Here is a 27206-nt window from a genome sequence, read left to right as displayed (position 1 = left end):
AAAGAAATCTTGTGCCACAATCAGTGAATTTGCACCACAAAGAAAAGACCACTTTGCTTTGGTCTATATTTGGAATGATGTCCTGCTCTCCTGCAGTGTCTGAATGCAAATGTTGCATCAACTTCACGGAGTTCAAATTGCAGTCAGCTCCTAATGCACTCTCCATGTTTACGCCAGTTTGTACCATGCAACCCTTGAGTGGGTATGTTTGCCCCTTGTTCAGGAGAACAGAAAGATTCTGCCTACTGATCCTGGGCAGACAAATAATTGTATTTTTCCATCTATCAACTAGGTTCTGTAACATGTTAAAATTCAATTCATATGAGTGAGTGTGGTCCCTACTCTCCAGCTGTCACTCAACCCCACACTTGCAATTTCACTAATACAATTTCATTGATTGGGTCAGTCAAAAATGAACAGGTGATTGTTACACCATGTTAGAAGGATCGCATCAATCAAAACTGGCAGAATTTAAGGCTAGTTTTATTTAACCAAGTACAAAAGGTATTATAGTAAACTTAATGAAGTCACAAAAATTATGTCCCTGAGAAGTGAGCATGCTGACCTAATCTGTCGTTGATTCCCACATCCACCCTCCTCAAGTGAGAAATGGCAGCTTGCAAATTTTACACATTTCTATCACTTATTATTTTATTTTCCTGAGGTTCTTTATGCAGAAGATCATCTTCCAAATAAATGTGGTAACCTCTGAAGATTAACCATGTATTCCCACTTAGATGAGATTTCTCTTAATTAAATTGTACAAATGTCTCTCGTAAGTCATAGGTTTAATGTTTCATAAATGGTAGTTAAAATTCTAACTTTTAATTTGATTTTTGTGGCTTTGTTTATTTGGTAATCCAGACTTGTGCTAATATTTGGTTCCAAATTGTGAATGCAATCAAGATTTCTGGACTATATTCAAACACATCTGCTAGTAAAATGAATATTGTTTAAATTAAACTAAATGGATAGCAGATCATCTGTTTTCCCCCAAAATGCAGCATTACACATAATTGTATAAATCTTTGGTTCCGGTTTGTGCCCTGCTGAAAGATCTTAAATTTCCAATGTCAGTACATCATCTCTTTGTAGTATCTTCATTATATTATTTCCCCTATTGTCCAGAGTTGTAGGATTATCCTCCATCATTTCAGCAGTTGATTTTTCCACGAGAGCTCAGTGGTCTTATAAATACGCAATGCATAAGAGGGCTTCAGTCAGCCCACATGAGATTTCCAGCTTTTAATTGTTTTTCCTCTCGCAAGCATCCATATCCCCCTCAGCAAATGCAGCCAGGGCCAGGTAGGTAATGTCTCAGAGGGTTAGGCTATTTCTGCCAGTAATCAGGCTGTGAGCAAGCTGCCTGTTATCCCACAGAGAAGATACACAGTCTGCTACTGCTTGCTCAAGTTGAGCTCTTAGGATTAGTGGCTGGAGCCAGGCCCTTGAAGGTTGCAAGATGATGTCAATGAAAAATAGATGTCAAAACTGGCTATGTTCAACTTTGGCGAGGTAATTGTGCATGGATGGTTACTTTCCACTTTTTAAAATCTCTTGCCTACCTGGATTTGACACATTGGGATCAGAAGCCAGTCAGTTTGCACAAAAATTTCTTGAATTTTTTTCACAAAAAAAAAACTTTAATATACTTTCTTTATTGTCTGGGCTGTTAAAGCTAATTACAGTGTAATTGCTTTAAGACTTTGGTAGATGCATAAAAGATATTGAAAATCAAATTGCAGAGTGTTGAAAGTTTCTCACTTGGCAATTAAGTGGATTTAAATCTTGTTAAATACCTCATTAAAATCAGCTCATCTTACCAAAGATGTCAAACAAACTAGACATTAGTGCTGCCAGCACTAGAGTTCAAGTTGCTAACTAATCTCTGGCTTGCCAAAGATATCATGCATACCATCCATAGAAGCTTCTCTGGCATTTCTCCCCACAACCACCATGGCACTTCTCCCACCCACTTGCAAAACACAGGTAGCACAGACCAGCATGTCTGAGGGCATCTGCAAAATACTAAGATATTGCTACAAGGATACTTTGCACAAGAGGAACAGGCAACCAGTTCAGGGCTTGAACCAGACAGTATCTTGGCTCACTTAGTAGTTAAATTGGACATAGATGCCATGACCATAGTCCTTCCAGCTGAGAAGGAGGTTCACCTGCTTCTCTTCTAACCTAATTTACTGCATCAGGTGCTCTGATCATTGCTACATTGAGAAGAACAAACGTGAACTAAAGGGAATGCTTTGCATACCACCACAGCTAGGCCTGGGGAAGTCAACTAGACCTCCCAGTCATTGCCCATTTTAAATTCCCCTTCCTGGCATGACCATCCTTGGTCTCCATTGCCACAACAGACCACACTACAAATTGGAGGAACATCTCACCTTCTGCTAGTCAGCTTCCACCCCAGAGAACGGTCTCCAGTTTCAAATAACCTCCTTTTCCAGCCCAGACTCCCTTCCAGCCCCTCCCTGCCACCAACTGGATTCATTCCTCCTATTGAGAAAACAGGTCAAACCTACTACTTGTCCCCACTTCACCACCCCCTTAATCCCTCTATACCCACCCCCAGTCCTGAAGGATGACACCCAAAATGTAAGTTTCTCCACCTCCTGATGCTGCCTGGCTTGCTATGTTTTTCCAGCCTCCTATTTTCCTGTCAGACAGAGCAGCAAGAAATGCATTCATTGAAGCTTCACCATCAAATCTAAAGAGATAGTCATTTTTGACCTTCTGGGAACAAAATGGTGCCAAATGTTTTTTTTCCTCTTATTGCTTTTATCAAACCACCCAATTAAATCATGAAACAGGACTATTGGTTTAAAGTTGTCCAGTGACACTACTATCACTACTCCATGAGATTAGTGCTGCTAAGTTTTAACTGCTGGCTTTTGGGATGCTTTAGAGCATAGGTGCAGCTAGATTTGACCCTTGTTCATGGTTTGCAAGTCATGCTGTATGTATATATATTAGCCATTTCCAATGCTACTATTAGAACAGACAGCATGTCATAATACTTTGCCTTTAAGTTGACGTGTAAATACAAAATTATTTCAACAAGTTTGATGCAAAGAGGGGAAGGATTATATTTAAACAAATCCGTATAAAGACACTAGATATTAGAATCTGAACTTGTACACATTTCTTACTACAAGAAAAATGTCAGCAAACCAGATTATAGTGCGGAGGTTTTTTTAAAAAGCAAAAAAAAAAATTACTGCATCATATGTTTCACTTTTAGAACAATGTAAAGATCAGAAATAGAGTTGCATTCTTGACGTGTCACAGCAAACTAAACCAGAGAAATAGCAGTGCTGTAGAAACTCAGTAGGTCTGGCAGTGTCTGTGGAGAAAGGAAGAGTTCATGTTAAGTCTAAACACTGTATAGAGATGTTAAGTTTCATTAAAGTCAAATCAAAATATTAACTCCTATAGTTGCTGCCAGATCTGTTGAGCATTCCAGAATTTGTTTTTAAATTTCAGATGACAATTTTAATTTAAGATTTTCTGGAATTAAAAGCATCCATGTTTTAACTTTGAACCAATCATTGCTTGATAATGTGGTCCTTAAAATCATACTTTGTCATTTACTTCTAGTCAAAAATGGATAAGTACAGAAGAGTACACTATACTGATTTGAGTATGGAGGGAGAGGGCCAGAGTTTGACCTAGCAACACCCTCACCCCATTAGTGAACTTTTCTTTTTTACAAAAACATTCAATATTTCAATTTGGATAACAAATCACTGGTAATGCCAGAAACCAGGAGGTACAAAGGGAAAGAATGGGGTTATTAGTTTGCTTCTATATTATTTCAGAACAGACAAGACACCTTCAAAACAAAAAAAATTCACAAAATACCTCAAATTAAGAAATAAGCCAGCAGCAAGGTATGGCATTGCCATCGACCAGCGACATGCCCACAGTTTAAACCATTCTTTAAAACAGAATGATTAAGAAATCAATGCCCTTTGATTTATATAATGTGGTAAATATTAAATTTTATATTTAAAACTATAAAGTGTGGAACATTAAAATTATTCCCAGGACTGCTTGACCAGCATCATTGCACGTTTCATCTGTTCGTAAGTGACAAACATTACCACGTTCCATGAACCTAGACGCAGGAAGGAGGGCATAAACCTGTTGCAAAATAAAAATTTTGGCTGTAATCAATTGAGAAAGTAAATTGTTCAATATCTATTTTTAAAAATGTCTCAAACAAGCAATGGATAAGAAGTGTTGAGAGTTATGGAGGCAGATTTTAAAATCGAGCAGCAGATGAGTTGTGAGGAGGCAATGGCTAGTGCTATTAATCACTGGACTGTTATTTCAGAGACCCAGGTAATGTTCTGGGGACCTGGGTTCAAAGTTCCACCATCTGCTGTGGCAGAATTGGAATTAAATATCTGAAATTGATATGAATCCATTGCCGATTGTCAGTAAAAACCCATCTAATTCACTAATGCCCTTTAGGGAAGGAAACTGCCATCTTTACCTGGTCTAACCTACAGGGACGTGATTGACAATAAGGATGGGCAATAAATATTGGTCTAGCTGGTGATGCCATCATCCAGTGAATGAATTTTTTAAAAACATTTAGCCTAATAGAGTCATGGGGACATTATCAAGGACAGTCCAGCGACTAGTAGTCTGCCAGCACAGGGTGGACTAATATCTTGTTGGAAGGGTACAAGCTACCCAAAGTGACATTGAACAGGAGTGGGAGAAGGCAAGAACAGAGTTACAAGACAAAGAATATTTGTGGATCTTGGTGGAAAACAAGGCTAGTTTAAAAACTATGAGTAGTGCTGGAGTGGGAGTAGGATAGCCCCATAACAGCTCACCTCTGGGAAAGAAAACCACTTTAATATCATAGCCAAGAGGCTTAGTTCACCAGCCAGGGGAAAAAAATTGGAGGGGGATCAAGTTCAGACATCTGAAGATAAACATTGTAGGTGTGGTGGGAAGAAAGAATAGCAGTATTATTGGAGGGTGGAAGTGAAATAAAAGATGCCCATTTAGAAGCAAGGAAACTCAAACCCAAGTATTTATAGCAATTAGGCTCTTGAACATTCACAAGTTCCATATTTATGATAAGGGCACTGCACAGAACAGTAATTGGATTGGTTTAGAATGTACTATTGGTTGGTTAGAATTAAAAATGGTATGGAAATACTCTTGATTTCAAGATCAAAAAGTCCATATGGTAAATAAAGAGAGTTACCCTTTATAGAAAGCTGTGAATCCCTCTTTTGTCAGCATGATAAAGGCACAGTTCAAGGCACTGCCATACTGGCCAGGAGCAGAGTTCATGTATCTGGTTTTTACCACATCAACGGGTGAAGCTACAATGGTTGTGCAGAATCCAGCACCAAAAGCAGCACAAAAGTGGCATGGCAGGTTATCTGCAATCAAAATCAGAATGATCAGTTTGTGCTATTAAAAGTTTTAGCCTTCTATACTGGCCATTGTGTAATGCTTACCAGTCATGAAATTATTCTTGATCAGCCCTTCTTTGATCAGATCATATGTCACTAGTTCGGAGCAGTTCACAATAGAATTGCGAATAATATTTGGCAAAGTACCTGCAAAAGTCAACCAATGCTTTTGTGACATTGGAATTAATCTCTTCATTGTGCACAAAATTGAAGTTATTCAACTATTATGAATTCTATTGGCTGCTTTTAACTAATTTTTAAAAAGCAATGAACTGACATTTTAAAAAAAGGTCAAAACCTGAGTGATTAGTTTGTGGGTTTGGGGGCTTAAAAACTCATTGTGAATCAATTTCAGAAGTGGAGACCAGCTTCAAGTATTTTCAGCATTTTTTTATTTCAGATTTTAAAACAGTCAAAAAAACGGAGTTAGTACGGCTACAAAAGTGGCTATGAAAATGGCAGACAGTTTTAAGGAAAATCCCGAGGCATTTTATACACGTACAAAAAAAAGAGCGATAATAATTAGGGAAAGGGTAGGTCCGCTCAAAGACAAAGGGAATTTATGTGTGGAACTACAGGATGTGGGCAAGGTCCTTAAATACTGCATTGGTATTCAAAGGAGAAGTAGATGAAGAGTCTAGAGATTGGTAAGTTGATATAAAAACAAAGCATTAAAGGGTAGACAATTCCTCAGCCCTGATGGGATCTATCCCAGAATGCCAAGGAAATTGCTGAGATCTTGCACACAAAAAAAATCTTTGTATTCTCCTTAGTTACAGGGGAGGTCCCAGAGGACTGGGGAAATAACTAATGTTGTTCAGGAAGCTACAGGTCAGTGAGCTTTGTCTCAGCAGTTGGGAAATTAGGAGATTCTTTAGGATAGCATTTACTCACATTTGGAAAAGATATGTATTTATAGCAATGGGTAGCATGGCTTTGTATGGGGAAGGTTTTGTCTCAAATTTGAGTTTGAGCAAGTGACAAAGATAATTGATTAGGGCAGGGTGGTGGATGTGGTCTACAAGGATTTTAACAAGGCTTTTGACAAGGTCCCTATGGACAGGCTGATACAAAAAAAGGTGAAGTCACATGGGATCCATGGTAAGCTGGTAAAAGTGAATACAGAATTGGCTTGGTCAGAAAAGAGTGGCAAAAGGGTGTTTTTAAAAAGCTGAAAAATATATATGTAACCAGTGGGGTTCCACAAAACAGTTCTAGGAACCCTGTTTGAAATATCTACAAGTTTATAGGTGACACAAGGATTGGGGAAAACTGTGGATAGGGAGGATTGCCAGAGGATGCAAAAGAACAGATAGGCTGGAAACCTGAGCAGAGAAATGGCAAGTGGATTTTAATCCAGATACAGGAAGTGGCAGAACCCTCAATAGGAAAATAGCAACAAATGGATAAGGTGGTCAAGAAGGAATATGGAATCAGTCGTGGCAGACTATAGAAAATTGGCAAGTCACCTTGTAACTATAGAACTTTATGCAATATTCATAATAGTGATCACCACACTATCAGAAGCATGTGGAGGCTTTGGAGAGGGTACGAAAACAGTTTACCAGGGTGTTGTCTGGTCAGGAGGGTCTTAGCTATTACTAGAGATGGGACAAATTTGTTGGTTTTCAATGGAATGGGGTGGCACAGTAGCTCAAGTGATTAACACTACTGCCTCATAGCACCAAGAACTTGGGTTCGATTCCAGCCTCGGGCGACTGCCTGTGTGGAGTTGCACGATCTTCCAGTCTGGAAACCTCCAGAACCCAGGTTTCTTCTGGGTGCTCAGATTTCCTCCCACAGTCCAAAGATGTCAGGTTAGGTGAATTGGCCAGGCTAAATTGCCCATAGTGTTAGGTCCATTAGTCAGGAGTAATTACTAAGTAGGTGAATTGGTCTGGGTGGGCTACTTTTTGGAGGGTTGGTGTGAACTTGTTGGGCCACAGGGCCTGTTTCATACTGTGGGGAATCTAATCTAAGAATTAGAGATGTGGATGAGCAACCTGATAGAAGTTTACAAAATTATGAGAGGCGATGTATAAAATGCATAGTCAGAGGTTTTATCTCCCCCCCCAGGGTAAACTGTCAATTAGTTAGGCTAATAAGAGAACGTCTAAAACAGGAAGTTCTTATATTAAAAAAAGGGTAATAAATGCCTGGAATTTGCTGCCATGAGATGCTGGAGGAGGTGGATACAATAGCAACATTGAAGAGGCATCTTGACAGACGCATGAATAGATCCAGGGAAGAGAGACATGGAACAAGAGACAAGGGGTGGTCAGTGCAGACTTGGTGGGCCGAATGGCCTGTTCTTTCTTTGCAGTCCTGTGCTTTGCCTTCAATCTAGGCAGTTTTTGCCTTAAAATCCATAGGTTGCATCCACCGGTCTGAGCTCGGATATTTAAATTTGACAGTCTTTCCTTACCTCTTCAGAAGTTGTAGCAAAGCAAAACAAAATTGATTCAGTCATTGAGCAGCCAATATTAGAGCCTAAATATTCCCAATTCACCCCTTCAAAGGGCTAATTAATACAAACATCCCTCACAATGGTAATGGTGGAATGCAGACCAGTCTTTAACACTAGATCCAGTAACTCAAATCAACTAGGGAAACAGTAATAAATGTATGAGACTTTCAGACCTTTCCACAATCCTGGAAGTCCTTCCTCCTTAGCGATTTTTCTGTAGGCGTCTATGGTCCCACTGTACCTCTTACGCACACCAGTTTGATTAGATTGTGCTTGAAACCTTACTTTCACCACATCGGTTGGCTGTGCCATTGTGACTGCCATGGCTCCTGTTGTGCAGCCAGCAAGCAAACGACTACCAATGGTAATAGCTGGGGACAGAAAAAGGCAAGGAGATGATTAGTGCAAGGAGAGGGAGGAGGGTCTGGAAATCACAAACTAGGACAGGATTTGGAGAGGTCACCCACACGTATATTTGTGGGGTGAATTTGTACTTGTAGAGTTACATTGTACTCTGCTCAAAAGCTGCATGAATCTATTATGGGCGGCATGGTGGCACAGTGGTTAGCACCGCTGCCTCACAGCGCTAGAGACCCGGGTTTAATTCCTGACTCGGGCGACTGACTGTGTTGAGTTTGCACATTCTCCCCGTGTCTGCGTGGGTTTCCTCCGGGTGCTCCGGTTTCCTCCCACAGTCCAAAGATGTGCGAGTCAGGTGAATTGGCCATGCTAAATTGCCCATAGTGTTAGGTAAGGGGTAAATGTAGGGGTATGGGTGGGTTGCACTTCGGCGGGTCGGTGTGGACTTGTTGGGCCGAAGGGCCTGTTTCCACACTAAGTGATCTAATCTAATAAAAAAAAAAATTCTGTTAATTCACTTTTTAGATTAGAAGAAATCAGACTAAGTGGCACAGACACCAGCATATAGGGAGATAACACCTTCAACACATTAACAATTGGTACCAGCCCAGATAAAGTTAACCTGAGAATGTAACTTTTAAAAATGTTTTGTGTTTACATATGAAAGTAGTGAAATCATCATAGGCATTCTAACAGCCAAGAGACTTCAACAATCAAGGTATTTTTTAAATGTATAATTTCAGTTACATCACACTGTAAGCCTTTGCTACAAATTCTGTGTCTTACAATAGCGTCCTCCATAACCACCTGAAGGAGCAGCACTCCAAAAGCTAGTGCTCCCAGTTAAACCGGTTGGACTATAACCTGGTGTGGTGTGATTTTTTTACTTTTTTAAAAAAGGACAGAGACTACCAAAAATCAAGGTTAGCTTGGACAGGTTCATAAAGGACAAAGAATGGTTAATTTGATATGGGAACAGTGGGGTGACGGATTGCTTGTAGGGCAAATGTTATATTGCAGCTCGGAACAATAAAATAATAGCAGCATAGCCACCCTTCTGGGTAGAATCAGTTCATGGAACCTGGGCTGGTTCTTCCTAATACAAATAGCTCCACCCTCTTTTCCACAGCCCTGGAAAACATCTCAAAATCCCTTTCAAAATTTACATCTTGCCTTCACCAAACAGTATGTGCCACATTATAACTGGTCTTTAAAATACGGTCCTCTTCTCTGCTTTACCCCTCCCCCACCACTGGCCTGTTTTTTTTTGAAGAACCATCACTTCAATTCAGAATCCAGATGAAAAGGCTTCCTCCTACTGACCTGATCAAAATCTCTAGTTTGAACATCAAATTATTTGTGTTTTTTTTAAAAAAAAGGATTAGATCATGCATTTCTAATATTTCATCAACTGAAGTTCCTTCATTCTTCCTTTTCTGATAAATCTGCTCCATGTGCCAAAAATGCATGTCATCTTTGAGACAATACTGCTGGTGAGGTCTGAAATCAGCGATTTATCATAAAAACCCTTGCTTTTGTATTCGGTGCCTCTATTACAAAAACCAAGAGATTCTGTACTCTTTATCAACTAGTCACTGAAGTCTGCACAGATATTTGGTCTTATAAAATTGTACCATTTATACTCAATTACTTTCCCTTAGAATATAGATCACCTCACACCTCAATATTAAAATTCCATCGGTATCTAGTCATTTCAATAACCTAGGTCCTCCTGAAGTCTGTTTCTAGTCTCCTCACTGTAGGTACCACATATGTAGAAGTTACCTAACAGAAAGGATGTGCCATTGAGGTGGGTGAAGAGTTAGCTTGTTTTCTCCATCTGCTCCCATTTCTCATTTTCAGCCCATACCTCTGATTAGCAGAAATGCAAAACAAAGCCAAACATTAAAGGTCTCTCCTGGTCAAAGGACTTGGTTGTATCTCCTCAGACAGAAATTGGGTCCAACTTGGCCTAGTGTTCAGAAAAAAAGTCAGGAGGATTTTTCAGCCTCAGGTAATAATGTGAAGACCCACTGGCACCTTGGTGTCTAACCTACCACACCAGGGTTAATAGCTCCATTGGAGGGACAAAAAAAAAAAAAATCCTGGAAGTGGAGCACAGAAACAGACATACCAGGAAAGAAAGGAATTAGAAAAGCATTTAGACAACTTATGCAACTAAGTCAGTGCTAAACATGCTGTTGTGTTCTCCTATGAACTCAGAGGGTGAGGAGGGAAGCCTAATGTTTGGGTAGCCGAAGGTCATCATTAACTTTGGTAGACATGGAGGTCTGTAGATGCTAGAGATCAGTGTTGAGAGTGTGTAGCTGGGAAAGCACAGGTCAGGCAGCATCTGAGGAACAGAGAATTGATGTTTCAGGCTAAAGCCTGATGAAGGGCTTTTGCCCAAAACATTGATTTTCCTGCTCCTCAGATGATGCTTGACCTGCTGTGCTTTTCCAGCAACACAAACAACTCCCTGTTAAATTTTGCCCAGGCTTGTGCCTGGGAGTGGTTACTCCATGGTCACATGGGAATATTTACACCACAAAGCAATTAAACCAAAAGACCAGGTTTATTTAAATAGTTGGAGATAATTGTATGACCATTCAAGATGTTCAGTGTGATGTCCTGTTTGAGGACATCTTGGGCAAGGTCAGCAATAGTGGCACAATGAATACAGTCAAACAGTTTTCACTGCTGCCATGCACTTACAGATCAACTACACAGATTGTTGACCCAAGTACCATTCTAGGAGTGAGTAAAGCAGTTCAATATTTTTCTTGAATCTCAGGCAAGCAAAGGGTACAGAGAGTCCTTAGAATTTCTCTACAGCAACCATCACACTAGCATTCCAAACTTAGAAACACCTTCAACAGCAAAATGCAGTGTTGGTTTGACCATGGACATCAGAAAGATAAGGTCTTCAGAATGGTTCAGGATGTTACCACACTAATCAGCTGTTAGCACTGATGGTGGGATATTGAAAGTAGTTTGTAACATCAGATTGCTGATGATTGTCAAGCTTAGAAAGATCTCGATGTTGAAACCAATGCATGATCAGAAAAGCTACAATTTGTTGCATCTGAAATGGTGAAGAACTGACAAGAGCACCAAACAGCAAGGTTTACCAATCCCACATCTTCAGTACACTCTTCTACATTATAAGATGCAGACAATATCTACCCATATTGTAGCAGTGTGCATCTTCCAGGTGGTGTACATTAACCTAAGGCTCCATTGACAGAACCTTCCCAAATGCTTATCCGCTACCAACTAAAGAGGTAAGGGCAGCATCTATATGGCAACACCTAATGCATGTTCATGTCCAAGCCACACACCAGCCTGATAATGGTACAAAAATCACCATTCACTGGTGAGACACTAATAGCATTGAGTGCACCTGTACTATATAGGCTGTACGTATACTATATATGCTCTCCAGGTGAATGAATATTGGCATAGCCAACAACACATCCCTGAGCAAATAGAAGCTCAGCAATTTCCGTCTTTACTGTCTTAATCATATTCTCAGCTTTCCCTGATACCAAGTTACCACCTCAATAGGAATCTGCAAACTAACATCATGTGCTGGTTCTAATATCTACCAGGTAGCAGACTGCTACACCAAATGTGTCAGAATACTACAGGTGCAAATGTGTTGCTGGTCAAAGCACAGCAGGTTAGGCAGCATCTCAGGAATAGAGAATTCGACGTTTCGAGCATAAGCCCTTCATCAGGAATAAGAGAGAGAGCCAAGCAGGCTGAGATAAAAGGTAGGGAGGAGGGACTAGGGGGAGGGGCGATGGAGGTGGGATAGGTGGAAGGAGGTCAAGGTGAGGGTGATAGGCCGGAGTGGGGTGGGGGCGGAGAGGTCAGGAAGAGGATTGCAGGTTAGGAGGGCGGTGCTGAGTTGAGGGAACCGACTGAGACAAGGTGGGGGGAGGGGAAATGAGGAAGCTGGAGAAATCTGAATTCATACCTTGTGGTTGGAGGGTTCCCAGGCGGAAGATGAGGCGCTCCTCCTCCAGCCGTCGTGTAGTTGTGTTCTGCCGGTGGAGGAGTCCAAGGACCTGCATGTCCTCGGTGGAGTGGGAGGGGGAGTTAAAGTGTTGAGCCACGGGGTGATTGGGTTGGTTGGTTCGGGCGGCCCAGAGGTGTTCTCTGAAGCGTTCCGCAAGTAAGCGGCCTGTCTCACCAATATAGAGGAGGCCACATCGGGTGCAGCGGATGCAATAGATGATGTGTGTGGAGGTACAGGTGAACTTGTGGCGGATATGGAAGGATCCCTTGGGGCCTTGGAGGGAAGAGAGTGTGGAGGTGTGGGCGCAAGTTTTACATTTCCTGCGGTTGCAGGGGAAGGTGCCGGGGGTGGAGGTTGGGTTGGTGGGGGGTGTGGATCTGACAAGGGAGTCACGAAGGGAGTGGTCCTTGCGGAACGCTGATAGGGGAGGGGAGGGAAATATATCCTTGGTGGTGGGGTCCGTTTGGAGGTGGCGGAAATGGCGGCGGATAATACGTTGTATGCGCAGGTTGGTGGGGTGGTAGGTGAGAACCAGTGGGGTTCTGTCTTGGTGGCGGTTGGAGGAGCGGGGCTCAAGGGCGGAGGAGCGGGAAGTGGAGGAGATGCGGTGGAGGGCATCGTCGATCACGTCTGGGGGGAATCTGCGGTCCTTGAAGAAGGAGGCCATCTGGGCTGTGCGGTGTTGGAATTGGTCCTCCTGGGAGCAGATGCGGCGGAGACGAAGGAATTGGGAATATGGGATGGCGTTTTTACAGGGGGCAGGGTGGGAGGAGGTGTAGTCCAGGTAGCTGTGGGAGTCAGTCGGTTTATAATAGATGTCTGTGTTGAGTCGGTCGCCCGAGATAGAAATGGAAAGGTCTAGGAAGGGGAGGGAGGAGTCTGAGACAGTCCAGGTGAATACTACAGGCTCATGACCACACATTATGCTTGTCATAGTCAACTGTCATTACACCAACCCAGTCTCCAGATGGAAGGTGCTCCTTTCAGGATGAGCTTATATCCATTATACACACGCCTGAAGGTACTCACCATCTGATCCATTGGTGTAGAAGTGTTTGACATAATCGTAAAGCCCAATACGCACTGATGCGAAGCTCATCTGACGTTGAAGACCAGCCACCAAGCCATTATAGAGACTTTTTGCCCCTTCAGTTTTCACAATTGTCACCATGGTACCAAAGACCCCTCTATACTTTGGAGAGGTCACATTGTTGATAGATTTGTATTCTCCTTGAATCTGAGTGCATGAACAAGACTTCTATAATTTCAGCCACAATCAAGTTGCTTATGTCTTTTAAGAAAAAAAGACAAGGAGTTTCAAACAGTTTTTTAGTTTGCATTAGTCATTTATAAAGAAAAGAAAATGCTAAACTTTAATGAATGCAAGCCCCTGTCCTGTTATGCTGGGGAAGTTGCATTCCATGGAACATAAACAGTTCTAGATTATATGAGCCAAGGTCTCAGTGCTACAAACCACAGAGGTGCTGTTTGCCTTGATTTCTGTATTGTGATACCACACCTTTGACAAGATCCTCCAGTCCCTCTACAAGATCAGCATCAAGCAAAAGTGAAAACATGCCAGTGACTATTCTGTCATGAGGGGAAAATCCATCTTGATCGTATGGGGAGGTGATGGCTTCATGGTATTATTGCTGGACTGTTAATCCAAAGGCCCAGGTAATGTTTTAGGGACCCAGGTTCGAATCCTGCCATGGCAGATGGTAGAATTTGAATTCAAAAAAAAAATCTAGAATTAAGAATCTAATCATGACCATGAATCCAGTGTTGAAAAAACCCATCTGAATCACTACTAATGTCCTCATCCATGAATAAAAAATCCATCCAGTCTCTACACCAGGCCAAAGAAGGAGGGGAAGATTTAAAATTGGGGTCAAAATTTGGTTAAAACCTTGTTCCATTATGCCTGAAAGCTACACCTAGCATTTATAGAGTTAGATGTACAGCATGCAAACAGAACCTTCAATCCAACCTGTCCATGCTGTCCAGGTATCCCAACCCAATCTAGTCTCACTTGCCAACACATGGCCCATATCCTTCCAAACCCTTCCTATTCATATACTCATCCAAATGCCTCAAATGTTGCAATTGTACCAGCCTCCTCCACTTCCTCTGGCAGCTCATTCCATACACACACCACCCTCTGCGTGAAAAAGTTGCCCCTTAGGTCTCTTACATCCAGCACTTTCTCCTCTGCAATATGAACATTTTGCAAGGTGTCACCATCTATTTCTCTGCAGTCTATCTTCCACATCCTTTTCCACACAAAATACTGATGCCAAATATTCATTTATTATCACCCCCATTTTCTGCCACTCCATACAAAGGCAATCTAGGCTTCAACCTATCTACTCTGGCAGACAGCTATCAGGACTGTGAAGATCTTTGAAAGATTTCAGATTTTATCCAGAAGGTAACTAATCCCAATATTATCCCAAACCTTTCCTAACCACAGGCAGAATGGCTCTTCAGCTTTCTTGGAAGGCAGAAGACATTTCTTTAGACCAGATACAAGGAGATAGGCTAAATGTTCAACCATAATTTTTGCTACCTTCCCCCACCCTCCTATTGTACTCTCTGCTACTTTCTCCCCATCATTTATCTTTCCACTCTGCAGGCACCATGCCTCTATTCCTGATGAAGGGCTTTTGCCCAAAACATCAGTTTTTCTGCTCCTTGGATGCTGCCTGACCTACTGTGCTTTTCCAGCACCACTCATTTGAGGCATCTAGACTCTGGTTTCCAACATCTGCAGTCCTTCTTCTTACCATATTAAGAAGAAGTTCAGGGCAGGGTTTCTGAAGAGCCAAAATTAGTTGTCCACCTCAACCAAAGAGATGGCCTGTTTGCAACAGTTAAAAGATTGTTGGACAATGTCAATTCTGACAGGTTAGAGATAGTACAAGTGACCTACAAGTTCCTGAAGAAATATACAATGGAAGACCAGAGATGCATTGGACTCTGTCATGAAGTTATCTGCAGTCCAACAGTACTCTTGCTCAGGTAATTATTTAAACAGGTAACTAACACTTGTTTCAAATGGAAATTTTGAAATTTTTGTTAACCCATGAGTTCCAAAAGTCAGATACTAAGTACAACCAGGTTGCAAAAGGATTGGGTTGAAAAATGTCAAAACTCAGTCAAAAATAAGGAGGACTTCGCCTGATAAAGAGGAGTGCTGCAAAAGCTTGCAAATTTCAATGAGCTTGTTGGACTATAACCTGGTACCTTGTGACTTCTGACTTTATAATTGCAAATGGTTGCCTTATCATGCCTGTCCTGATAAGTGAAAAAAATATCATTTACATTCTACTTTGAAACAAAGAAGATCCAAAGCTAATATCAAATCTTAAAACTTGGCATAGCTAATTCTACCCAGTTCTTTCCTGTAAACTATGAACTCTTCACAAAATGGAGCTTGGATTTCTTGTCAAGCACTTGCTGAAAGTTGGACAATTTTCTTTTTATTAAAAAACTCTCAGTGGAGAAAGTGGAGCTTTTCTTGAACTGTTCAGCACTTCTTCCCTGGAAAAAGAAGAAATTAGATTTGCTTCACTGCACCCCCCAGGTACTCCTCTATATTGGTGAGACAGGCCGCTTACTTGCGGAACGCTTCAGAGAACACCTCTGGGCCGCCCGAACCAACCAACCCAATCACCCCGTGGCTCAACACTTTAACTCCCCCTCCCACTCCACCGAGGACATGCAGGTCCTTGGACTCCTCCACCGGCAGAACACAACTACACGACGGCTGGAGGAGGAGCGCCTCATCTTCCGCCTGGGAACCCTCCAACCACAAGGTATGAATTCAGATTTCTCCAGCTTCCTCATTTCCCCTCCCCCCACCTTGTCTCAGTCGGTTCCCTCAACTCAGCACCGCCCTCCTAACCTGCAATCCTCTTCCTGACCTCTCCGCCCCCACCCCACTCCGGCCTATCACCCTCACCTTGACCTCCTTCCACCTATCCCACCTCCATCGCCCCTCCCCCTAGTCCCTCCTCCCTACCTTTTATATCAGCCTGCTTGGCTCTCTCTCTTATTCCTGATGAAGGGCTTATGCTCGAAACGTCGAATTCTCTATTCCTGAGATGCTGCCTAACCTGCTGTGCTTTGACCAGCAACACATTTGCAGCTGTGATCTCCAGCATCTGCAGACCTCATTTTTTACTTGCTTCTGATACCAGTCAGGTCTCCTCTGACCTGCCTGAAAACTTGATCTCTTTTCGAACAACTTCCAATAGAACCAATCCTCAATTATGCCAAACCAAAAACAAATAAAAATTTTATTTTTTATACTACCTGTCCCTAAGCCAACATAGTATAAATGAGCATCCATTAACACCCCAGGGCCCTGTGCTCAGTCACACTGGGTTAGGTCACTTTCAGGTAGACTGACTTACTTACTTTTCTAAAGTGTTTTAAAAGCAATCCTCATATTCCATGTTTTCATAGCTTATAAAACTCCATAGTTTTTTGAAGACTGGAAAGTGGAAGTTTGGATTGCTGTACTGCAGAGAATGAACTAACTTAACACCTTTAAGTGAATCTCACTTCCAGTTCTGATTACACAAGGACGTGAGAGCTTTGGGGAAGTTGGATTAGATACTTTGAGGCAAGCTGGTACAGATCTCCTTGGGTTTGGGGGGGGGGGGGGGGGGGGGGGGGGACTGTTTAGCAAGATGTTCTGGATTAGTTTCAACTTGCAATTTGTTAGAATGGAGAAGCAAGACAAGGTTTTCTTTCTCCCTTTCCCTTCCTCCTCCCCCCCACCCCAAAACCAGCATTAGAAGTTCAAAAAGAGAAGAACTTAGAATAATCAGCAAAATCCTAGGACTAGCCAGCTACCAAGTTTGGAGGATCACTGCAGAGGACAACAGGATTGCATTACCAAAAAACAGAACTGAGAGAAAGTCACTCAATTCTCCCTTTGTCAGACTGCTTCTTTTGTATAGATTGTTTTTAATCTCATCTCCCTGTAAGTGTTTGCCTTGTCAGTCCTATTTGAGGAAGGTGTGTGTTTGAATTTAAAGAGGATATGGTTCAAAATTTGAATATTCTTAATTACTGATCAGTTTGCTATACTTTAGAGGATACATATCCAATAAAATTTCTATGTTCTTGTTAGTTGATGAAACCTGGAGATTTAAAAATCTAATGGATAGTTGCATTATCATTACACTAGTGATTACATAGTATCTATCTTACCTAGAAGTCATCAAAACGTAAAATAACACTAGGGCTTGATTGTCAGTGCATTCTTTCTTTCAGGATCTGAACAATGCAAGTCAGGCAAAAGAAAAAAAACTGGCAAGGTACTGCAGAATGCTGGAAATCTGAAATAAAGAGATCATTTAGAGAAACACCAGGTCTGGTGGCATCTGAGGAAAACATTTCCAGTGCAGAAGGACACTTCAGAACTGAAGTGTCCATGTAAATTTAGACACTTTATTAGGGCATGGACAGGAAAGTCAAGTCAAGACCACAACCAGGTCAGCCATGACCTTAAAAGGCAGAGTGGACTGTAGTGCTGAAGGTGTCATCTAATCCAGTTTCAAAACAAGGCAACCATTTTTGCTATCAAAGCATACAAGTTCCAAATTCTTGCCATGACGTAACACTTTTGTGAAAAACAGGGTGCATCATCACATTGACATAACACTTTCCAGACAAGACTGTTGATTGAAGATTACCAATTCTGTTTATTGTCTGAATCCTTACACATTTAGAAGGCCCTTGAAGCCAAATTCCAATTACTCTTATCTAGAAGCAAACTGCTTAAATGCCACAGAATCTCAAAGGGGAAAATAATTGACTTGCATCAAAAAAGATACCCAAGACTTTCCCTTTTCCATACCAATAGAACATTGTTATTTTGGAATTCAGCTAGACAAAGATTTTAAAAGAGAAATAGCATACCCTCAATGCATTCAATTAATTGACAAATATTTGTTTGACTTCCATAACCTTTATGACATCAATTGCCTCTGCAGGCAGTTTGAGAAATAAGAACAAATCCTCCCTGCAACCAACAAATGTTCAACAAAGCTAAAATATTTTCCAGATTACTTTTCCTGCTGTGGGGGTCCACTTTAATATCATTATCCCCAAGCCCCTATGTTCTATCTGAAGGGATACTTCCGTATACTTAGCCATCTTCAAAAGGAAGACTAGCTATTATTCCCTATCAGGGAAGTAGAAATCAAAATTCTTTCAATATAAGTCAACTAAATTTGATTTATTGGCAACGATCAAACCTTTTCTGATCATACTTAGCTCTTATTTCTAATAAATTGTCCAACATAACTAAGCTACAGCCTCTATTTACCTTCTTATCTCTTTCAGGGCTACTTTAGGTCCTCTCTCTCTAATGGTTAGAGAATCTATCAATAGTACTTATTGTTTCTGGTACAAATGGTCGTCCCAGATTCAGTGATTCACAACAGCTTTCTATTATAAAGTCAGCATGGAAACAAACCCTTTGATCCAATTTGTTCATGCTAATCAGGTATCCTAAATTAGAGTCATATTTGTCAACACTTGGCCCATATCTCTTCCCATTTATATACCCATCCAGATGCCTTTTCAGTGTTATTATACCAGCCTCCACTTCCTCAGGCAGCTCATTTCATACACATACCACCCTCTGAAAAAGTTGCCCTTAAATCTTTCCATACATACCTTAAAACCGATGTGGGGGTCTAGATTAATGCTTCTGGAAAAGCACAGCAGGTCAGGCAGCATCTGATGAGCAGAAAGAAAAAAGAGACTATGTTTCTGGCAAAAGCCCTTCATCAGGAATGAGGACTTCCCTGATGAAGGGCTTTTGCCCGAAACACTGATTTTCCTGCTCCTCAGATGCTGCCTGACCTGCTGCGCTTTTCCAGCACCACTCTAATCTAGACTCTAATCTCCAGCATCTGCAGTACCCACTTTTGCCCAGTTAAAACCTATGTGCTCGAGTTTTGGACTTTTTGTTCAGTACTGATCAGATTCCCTTTATAACGTCACATGTGAACTTGCCTCCTCCCATTCTTATTTTTGCATTCCAATCATAACTACTCAATTGTTTAAGCTGTTTTTTTCCTTCATGTTAACATTGATTCTTTCAACAGTTCCTTAAATCAGTTTGTAATTCTCCACTCTTACCAACGAAGCAGTTTCAATATGCTCTCTAGACTACTGAATGAGTACTTATCAAATCTCCTCACAACCCTCTCTCCTCAAGGGAAGGACCCTACAGTTTTCAATCCATCCATGAATTGGTAGTCATCCGGAATCATTTTCTCAAATGGTCTATAATTCATTCAAGTATGATGCCAGAATAGTTCACCTTGTTTGAAATACTTTATAAAATGTTTACCATGTGATCGAAGTCTATTTAGAAAGCACAGGATTTCATAATTGTTCTTAGACTTGACCTACTCTTGGTGAATAAGGCAGGGCAGGGGACTGAGGTGTCAGTGGGGGAGCACTTTGGGGCCAACAACCATAATTCTATTTGTTTTAAAATAGTGATGGAAAAGGATAGACCAGATCTTAAAGTTCTAAATTGGAGAAAGGCATTGGGCAAGAACCTTCAAAAGCTGATTGGAGGCAGATGTTCACAGGCAAAGGGACAGCTGGAAAATGGGAAGACTTCAGAAATGAGATAACAAGAATCCAGAGAAAGTATATTCCTGTCAGGGTGAAAAGGGAAGGCTGGTAGGTATAGGGAATGCTGGATGACGAAAGAAATTGAGGGTTGGTTAAGAAAAAAAAAACAAGGAAGCATATGTCAGGTACAGACAGGATAGATCAAGTGAATCCTTAGAAGAGTATAAAGAAAGTAGGAGAATACTTAAGAGGGAAGTCAGGAGGGCAAAGCAGGGACTAGATTTGATTAGATTACACAGTGTGGAAACAGGCCCTTCAGCGGGTCGGTGTGGACTTGTTGGGCCGAAACGCAACCCACCCATACATTTACCCCTTACCTAACACTACGGGCAATTTAGCATGGCCAATTCACCTGACCCGCACATCTTTGGACTGTAGGAGGAAACCTGAGCACCCGGGGGAAACCCACGCAGACATGGGGAGAACGTGCAAACTCCACACAGTCAGTCAGTCGCCTGAGTCGGGAATTGAACCCGGGTCTCAGGCGCTGTGAGACAGCAGTGCCGCGGACATGAGATAGCTTTGGCAAATAGAATTAAAGAATCCAAAAGGGGTTTTACAAATATATTAAGGACAAAAAGGGTAACCAGGGAGAGAATAGGGCCCCTCAAAGATCAGCAAGATGGCTTTTGTGTGGAGCCACAGAAAATGGGGGAGATACTAAATGAATATTTTGCATCAGTATTTACTGTGGAAAAGGATATGGAAGATATAGACTGGAGGGAAATAGATGGTGACATCTTGCAAAATGCCCAGATTACAGAAGAGGAAGTGCTGGATGTCTTGAAACGGCTAAAGGTGGATAAACCCACAGGACCTGATCAGGTGTACCCAAGAACTCTGTGGGAAGCTAGAGAAAAGTGATTACTGGGCCTCTTGCTGAGATATATTTGTATCATTGATAGTCACAGGTGATGTGCTGGAAGACTGGAGGTTGGCAAACGTGGTGCCATTGTTTAAGAAGGGCAGTAAAGACAAGCCAGGGAACTATAGACCAGTGAGCCTGACGTTGGTGGTGGGCAAGTTGTTCGAGGGAATCCTGAGGGACAGGATGTACATGCATTTGGAAAGTCAAGGACTTATTTGGGATAGTCAACATGGCTTTGTGCGTGGGAAATCATGTCTCACAAACTTGATTGTGTTTTTTGAAGTAGTAACAAAGATTGAGGAGGGCAGAGCAGTAGATGTGATCCATATAGACTTCAGTAAGAGTTCGACAAGGTTCCCCATGGGAGACTGATTGACAAGCTTAGATCTCATGGAATACAGGGAGAACTAGCCATTTGGATACAGAACTGGCTAAAAGGTAGAAAACAGAGGGTGGTGGAGGGTTGTTTTTCAGACTGGAGGCCTGTGACCAGTGAAGTGCCACAAGGATCGGTGCTGGGCCCTCTACTTTTTGTCATTTAAGTAAATGATTTGGATGCAAGCATAAGAGATACAATTAGCAAGTTTGCAGTTGACACCAAAATTGGGGGTGTAGTGGACAGCAAAGAGGGTTACCTCAGATTACAACAGGATTTGGACCAGATGGGCCAATGGGCTGAGAAGTAGCACATGGAGTTTAATTCAGATAAATACAAGGTGCTGCATTTTGGGAAAGCAAATCTTAGCAGGACTTATACACTTAATAGTAATGTCTTAGGGAGTGTTGCTGAACAGAGACCTTGGAGTGCAGGTTCATAGCTCCTCGAAAGTGGAGTCGCAGGTAGATAAGATAGTGAAGGTGGCGTTTGGTATGCTTTCCTTTATTGGTCTGAGTATTGAGTACAGGAGTTGGAAGGTCAAGTTGTGGCTGTACAGGACATTGGTTAGGCCACTGTTGGAATATTGTGTGTAATTCTGGTCCCCTTCATATCGTCAAGTTGCACAACATCTTTCCAAGGTTCATAAAAGATTTACAAGGATGTTGCCAGGGTTGGAGGATCTGAGCTACAGGGAGAGGCTGAACAGGCTGGGGTGGTTTTCCCTGGAGTGTCAGAGGCGGAGGGGTGACCTTATAGAGGTTTATAAAATTATGAGGGGCGTGGATAGGATAAATAGACAAAGTCTTTTCCCTGGGGTCAGGGAGTCCAGAACTAGAGGGCATAGGTTTAGGGTGAGAGGGGAAGATATAAAAGAGATCTAAGGGGCAACTTTTTCATGCAGAGGATGATGTGTATGGAATGAGCTGCCAGCATGTGGTGGAGGCTGGTACAATTGCAACATTTAAGAGGCATTTGGATGGGTATAGGAATAGAAAGGGTTTGGAGGGATATGGGCCGGGTGCTGGCAGGTGGGACTAGATTGGGTTGGGATATCTGGTCAGCATGGACGGTTGGACTGAAGGGTCTGTTTCCATGCTGTACATCTCTACGACTATGACTCACTTTCTCAGCTTGCTCTCCACGTCCAGCTAAGGTGAAAAAACATTAATACACCATTTCCTTGTCTGCTGTAGAGAGATACTAAAAGAGTACTGGCTTGTTGACATCCCTGTTAGATTCTTGTAATTTACGTTTTTGGGTCAAATTCAATGCAACCTAGACTAGGATTGGGTGGGGGATAAGGAGAAAAAAAAAGGAGTTAATACAGATCATTGGAGTTCTGAAAAAGACATACCAGACTCAACACATTAACCGTTTTGTTCTCCATAGATTCTGCCAGACCTGCAGAGTTTTTCTAGCATTTGTGCTTTTATTTCAGAGTCCCAGCATCCACACTAATTTGACTTTACCAGATTTCTCCAAGATTAGCATGAGTCTGACTCAGCACTGACAGAAACACAAGTAATTGATTCAATAGTTTTGATTTCACATTAATGCTTTTCTCCATTTTGGGAGAACCCACTGCTATCGTCTTGTATAGTAGAAGACTGTGGTAATGAAGTAATAACAATAAAGAGAAAAGCTTTACAAAAGAGTTATAGGTATCAACATTGTCAAACATTAACTTTACCTGCAACCTGACTTTGGTGGTATCAAGAGGGAATGTAACAAGATCAGCCACGCAGGCTGCTGCACCAGCACCTAGAATTTTTACGCCATTTGTTGGAGGCACATCTGTCGGTTTTAATCCAACCATGTTCAAGTGCAGTCTTCATGCAGATGCCTGGGAAATTAAAACTCTTGTACATCCACTGTTCACCAAGCAAGCCTACAAGAAAGCAATATTGACAGCAACAAATCCCTCAGGTTTTGCTTTTTGCAGGGATAGCAAATAACCAGAGCACATTCAAGTAATATTTGCAGCTTATTCTCAGGTGGTGAGAAAACATTTAAAAAAGTGATTCAGTGACTAAAAGTTGTTTTTCCTTAGGAAAATTAAAATGGAAAACCCAATTTAGGAAATTACAGACAACAGAATCCACACTATACACACAATACATGCATTTCCCCATTCCACCTGAAATGGCATGATCACCAGAGAGGACAAAAGTATCCAGTTCAATTTGGGAGGAGACTTCAACACACCTGGCATTCATTATTGACTAGGACCAGAAGGGTAACTGGACCAGCACACAGCAAGTAATAACTGAAGTTGGCCCACCAACTCAAGTCTGTTCTGCCAGTTATTGATATGGTGGTTGATAGGATGATCCTCAACCCCACTATCCTGCCATATTCCTATATGGATTAAAAAAAGTCAGTCTATCTCAGCCTTGAACAGACTTAATGACCCAGCTTCTATCTTCCACTTTGGCAAAGAATTTCAGAGATACACTATCCACAGAAGACATTCCACAGTGTCCCAAATGATCAATCCTGTAGTCATATGCCCTTGTGTATCTAGATTTTTCCATAAAGCTAGAATAATTTCTCATCTTGCCAAGACCCCCACCTCCCATTCTCCAAAACTTCAAAATGAGACGGGCCTAACCTACTCAAATCTCTCAGAAGAGAATCCTTCCATACCTAAAATCAACAGGTGAACTTTCTGTATTCTGCCTCCAATGCCAATACACTAGTCATCTGATAAGGGGATCACTCTTTTCTAAATGCAATTAAACTAGTACCTTGTAGAGTTTTTGGAAGACTACCTAGTCGTTACAGGATCTAGGAGCAGGAGTAGACCATTTGGTCTTTTCAGCCTGCACTGCCATTCAATACAGTTCACTACAATGGGGTGGCCCAGTGGTTAGTACTGCTACCTCAGCACCAGGGATCCAGGTTCAATTCCAGCCTGAGTGACTGTGTGGAGTTAGCATGTATTATCTTAGATTTATGTAAAGTAACTTATCAAAAGCCTTTTGAAAATGCTAACATATCGCATCCACTGGTTTCCCTTCAACTATCCTGCTCGTTAGCTTCTAAAACTCCAGGTAAATTTGTCAGGCATTGCTTTTCTTCATGAAGCCATGCTGTCTCTGCTTGAAAAAGTGTTATACAATTCTAAATGCTCCACCATTAGATCCTTTACAATAAACTAATATTTTTCTAATGATAGTTGTTACCTATTTTCTGTCTCCTTCTCTTTTGGAAGAAATGCCTTTCAATCCTCCAAAAACAGTTACCATAAATACAAGAACGGATCAAGACCTGGAAATTTCATCAGGAGTGACAATGATTCAACCTGGACTCTCCAAAACCCACCCACCATCTACAAAAAGGTAAAATCAGGAGTGTGATGGAATACTTGCCACTTGCCTGGAAAATTGAAACTTCAACACCACAAGTAGCTTGACACGATCAGGGATAAAGCAGTGACTTAAACATTTACAGAGCATGTGATGGAGGGAGTTCAAGTATAAAATATACATCAAACTCAAACTAGCTCTATCCAACAGCACCACCCAAACACATTATGCAGGTTCTACAAGGGTAAAGGGAGTAGATGCACATTTCTCCCCAAGCCATGCATTATCCAGATTTGGAAAAACATTTTTCATTTTATTCTTTTATCAGTTTTGGTTTGGAGCTGTGAACTGACAACTTGACCTAAAGATAATGTTTGGAGCCAGTGGATAACAACTGGTGTTAAAGAGGAACACAGACAAAGCAATCTTTTGTTTATTTGGGAGGCCAGGCCTAGACGTTAATGGCATCAAAAAGATGCTTCGTCAGCAAAGAACATGATGTTTACAAAACTGAAAGCAGAAGTTGGCTATTAACCAAGTCAGTAAATGGGAAGTGGTTCTAGCAAGTCTGGAAGGCCTTATGAACAAGCTGGTGGCAAATGTTGAATGGTAACTGGGACCTTATGTAGGAGGCAATCAATCCATCAGGAAGGGGCTAGAGTTTAAATGGTTTTCTGGCTGTTGGTGCTTCAGCAGGTAGATGTGAAAATTCCTTGGCTAACCTCCCATGAGCAGCTCTTGGACGCTCAGAATAGAAAACTAAAGTTTAACTATTATTACCTTTATAGGAGTAAATTATAACAGAGACCCAAGATTGATACCTTTAGAGAGAAAATAACATCTAGGCCTGTGGAGCACCAGGTCATGAAAGTGTCAGAATCTCTGCAGTGTGGGAGCAGGCCAGTCTATCAAGTTCACACTGACCCTCTAAAAAGCATCTCACCCAGATTCCTGGAGTGTGCCCACACAGAGGGAGGACATGTATGGAATTTGCACATAGTCACCTGAGGGTGGAATTAAATCTGAGTCCCTGGCAATAGGAAGCAACAGTGCTAATCACAGAGCCAACACTTAACCCCATCTAGCCATTTAGTTATTTTCTTTTATCCCCTCAGTGTCGATCTATCTTTTGCATGAATGGAGCTAAAAGCAATAGGTTTTTAGGTTGATAGCATAGATCCATTAGATTGTTAAAGAAATTTTGCTGCACTTAATGTATTGCTAAAAAAAAGACTTAGCCATGTATACAAATCAGTGTCTGGAATTGGTTGTTTAAGAAGTCTGGCTAAGAACCATTGGGGATCAATTTTGAGGATCTTTGAAGGTTTTAACTTCACTGTAATGCAAAGACAGAGGTAGAAAGGTTGACCTGGGTCATCCATCTGCCTGTGTCCTGAGTCCTAACATCTAGAGCTTCTTAGTATGAATGTAGATATAGTCAATACAAAACAGTGGTTCAAGAAAAAGTACTTTGCCAATAAACTAAAATTGTTGACTCTCATGTGCAAGAGCAGAGCTACCAGAGAAGCACAACAGATCTGGCTGCATTGGTGAAGAAGATTCTGAAAGAAGGTCAGTGCACTCAAAATATTAACTCTACTTTCTCTCCATAGATGCTGCCAGACCAGTGGTGTTGTTCCAGCATTTTTTTTCCTGTTGTTTCAGGTCTTTAATATTGTTTTGTTGGTTATAAACCAGGTTCTTCACTTATTCAGACCCTCTCAGAGTCCTGTACATAAATGAATATTCCCAATCCAAAATTATTCAGAGTGCTTTCAGTTAATAGGGAGGAGTTTCTTGTTACTCAAGAAAAATAATACTATAGTGAACTCCTCATTAAATTTTTAAAAACCTGATTTCTAAAAAGTATTGTGCACATTGCCTTTGGCAAATCTAAACATTAGCTGGTTTCCATTTCCAAAGCCAGGACCATGATTGCAAGTGTTCACTAATCCTTAGCAAGGCAACAAGTTCTATCGTTTGCAAACAGGGTAAGGATATGGCTATTGAAGGGGCTTGCATCCTTACATCTAAGCCAGGAGAGCTGGGATCAAGTCCCATTTGCCCAAAAGAGAGTCAAGACTGAACAGGTTCATTAAAAATATCTAAAGACAAAACATGCCAAATGTAAGAATGTTGCTGAAGACTTAAAAAAAAGTAGGTAAGAAAGGAGGAAAGAGTATTGTACTGAAGGGATGTATAGACAATTGGCCAGCCTTAATCACTGCTTTATCATAGCCATGACATCTACAATTAAATAATCAGTTAAGAATTAGCAGGTTTAAGGGCTATTTGTGTTTAAATTAATGAAGTTGTACCAAGATAGTTAATCCATAAAATGAGAATTTTCTTACCTAACAGTGTCGAGATCACTGACGAGTGAGATAGTAGACTCTCACGCTTAAAAGAAACTACTCCAAAACGATTAAGCATTCCTTCAAGTTCTTACTCTACAAGTTAGTAAACAGGCTGCCTCCGTATCTATTTATACATCTCGACGGGGAGGGGCATTGATTGAATGAGAGCCTGTTAGAGGCGGGTGTAGAGTTTGTAACTTCAATCTATTGCTCACGAGTGAAGACTTGTCTCCCACTGCCCCATTGGTCCCATTAGTACCAGAATCTGGTCAAATCGGATCGTAGTCCGCTCTGAGGAGATCAGACTGGGTTT

At 41.4% G+C, this 27206-nt stretch overlaps 1 protein-coding gene across 2 annotated transcripts; it reads right to left on the bottom strand.

The window, feature by feature from the left end:
* Positions 1–3082: 3082 nt before the first annotated feature.
* LOC132816515 (mitochondrial uncoupling protein 2-like) lies at positions 3083–26979 on the bottom strand. 2 transcript variants are annotated; one of them, XM_060826210.1, is made up of 7 exons: positions 26891–26979; positions 22919–23116; positions 13340–13547; positions 8100–8297; positions 5505–5606; positions 5246–5426; positions 3083–4161 (listed from the first exon to the last, which is right to left on the bottom strand). In XM_060826210.1, exons 2-7 carry the CDS (start codon positions 23042–23044, stop codon positions 4056–4058), a joined length of 921 nt encoding a protein of 306 aa, XP_060682193.1. In that variant the 5' UTR covers positions 23045–23116; positions 26891–26979; the 3' UTR covers positions 3083–4055. The 2 variants fall into 2 exon arrangements, with proteins under 2 accessions (XP_060682193.1, XP_060682194.1); XM_060826211.1 differs by having other exon boundaries at positions 3086–3361.
* Between the last annotated feature and the right edge of the window lie 227 nt (positions 26980–27206).

Source organism: Hemiscyllium ocellatum, chromosome 6, assembly GCF_020745735.1.
Source record: "Hemiscyllium ocellatum isolate sHemOce1 chromosome 6, sHemOce1.pat.X.cur, whole genome shotgun sequence".
Classification (NCBI taxonomy): Eukaryota; Metazoa; Chordata; class Chondrichthyes; order Orectolobiformes; family Hemiscylliidae; genus Hemiscyllium; species Hemiscyllium ocellatum.
Note: the sequence above shows the minus strand (reverse complement) of the source record. Positions and strands in the feature narration are given on the sequence as shown.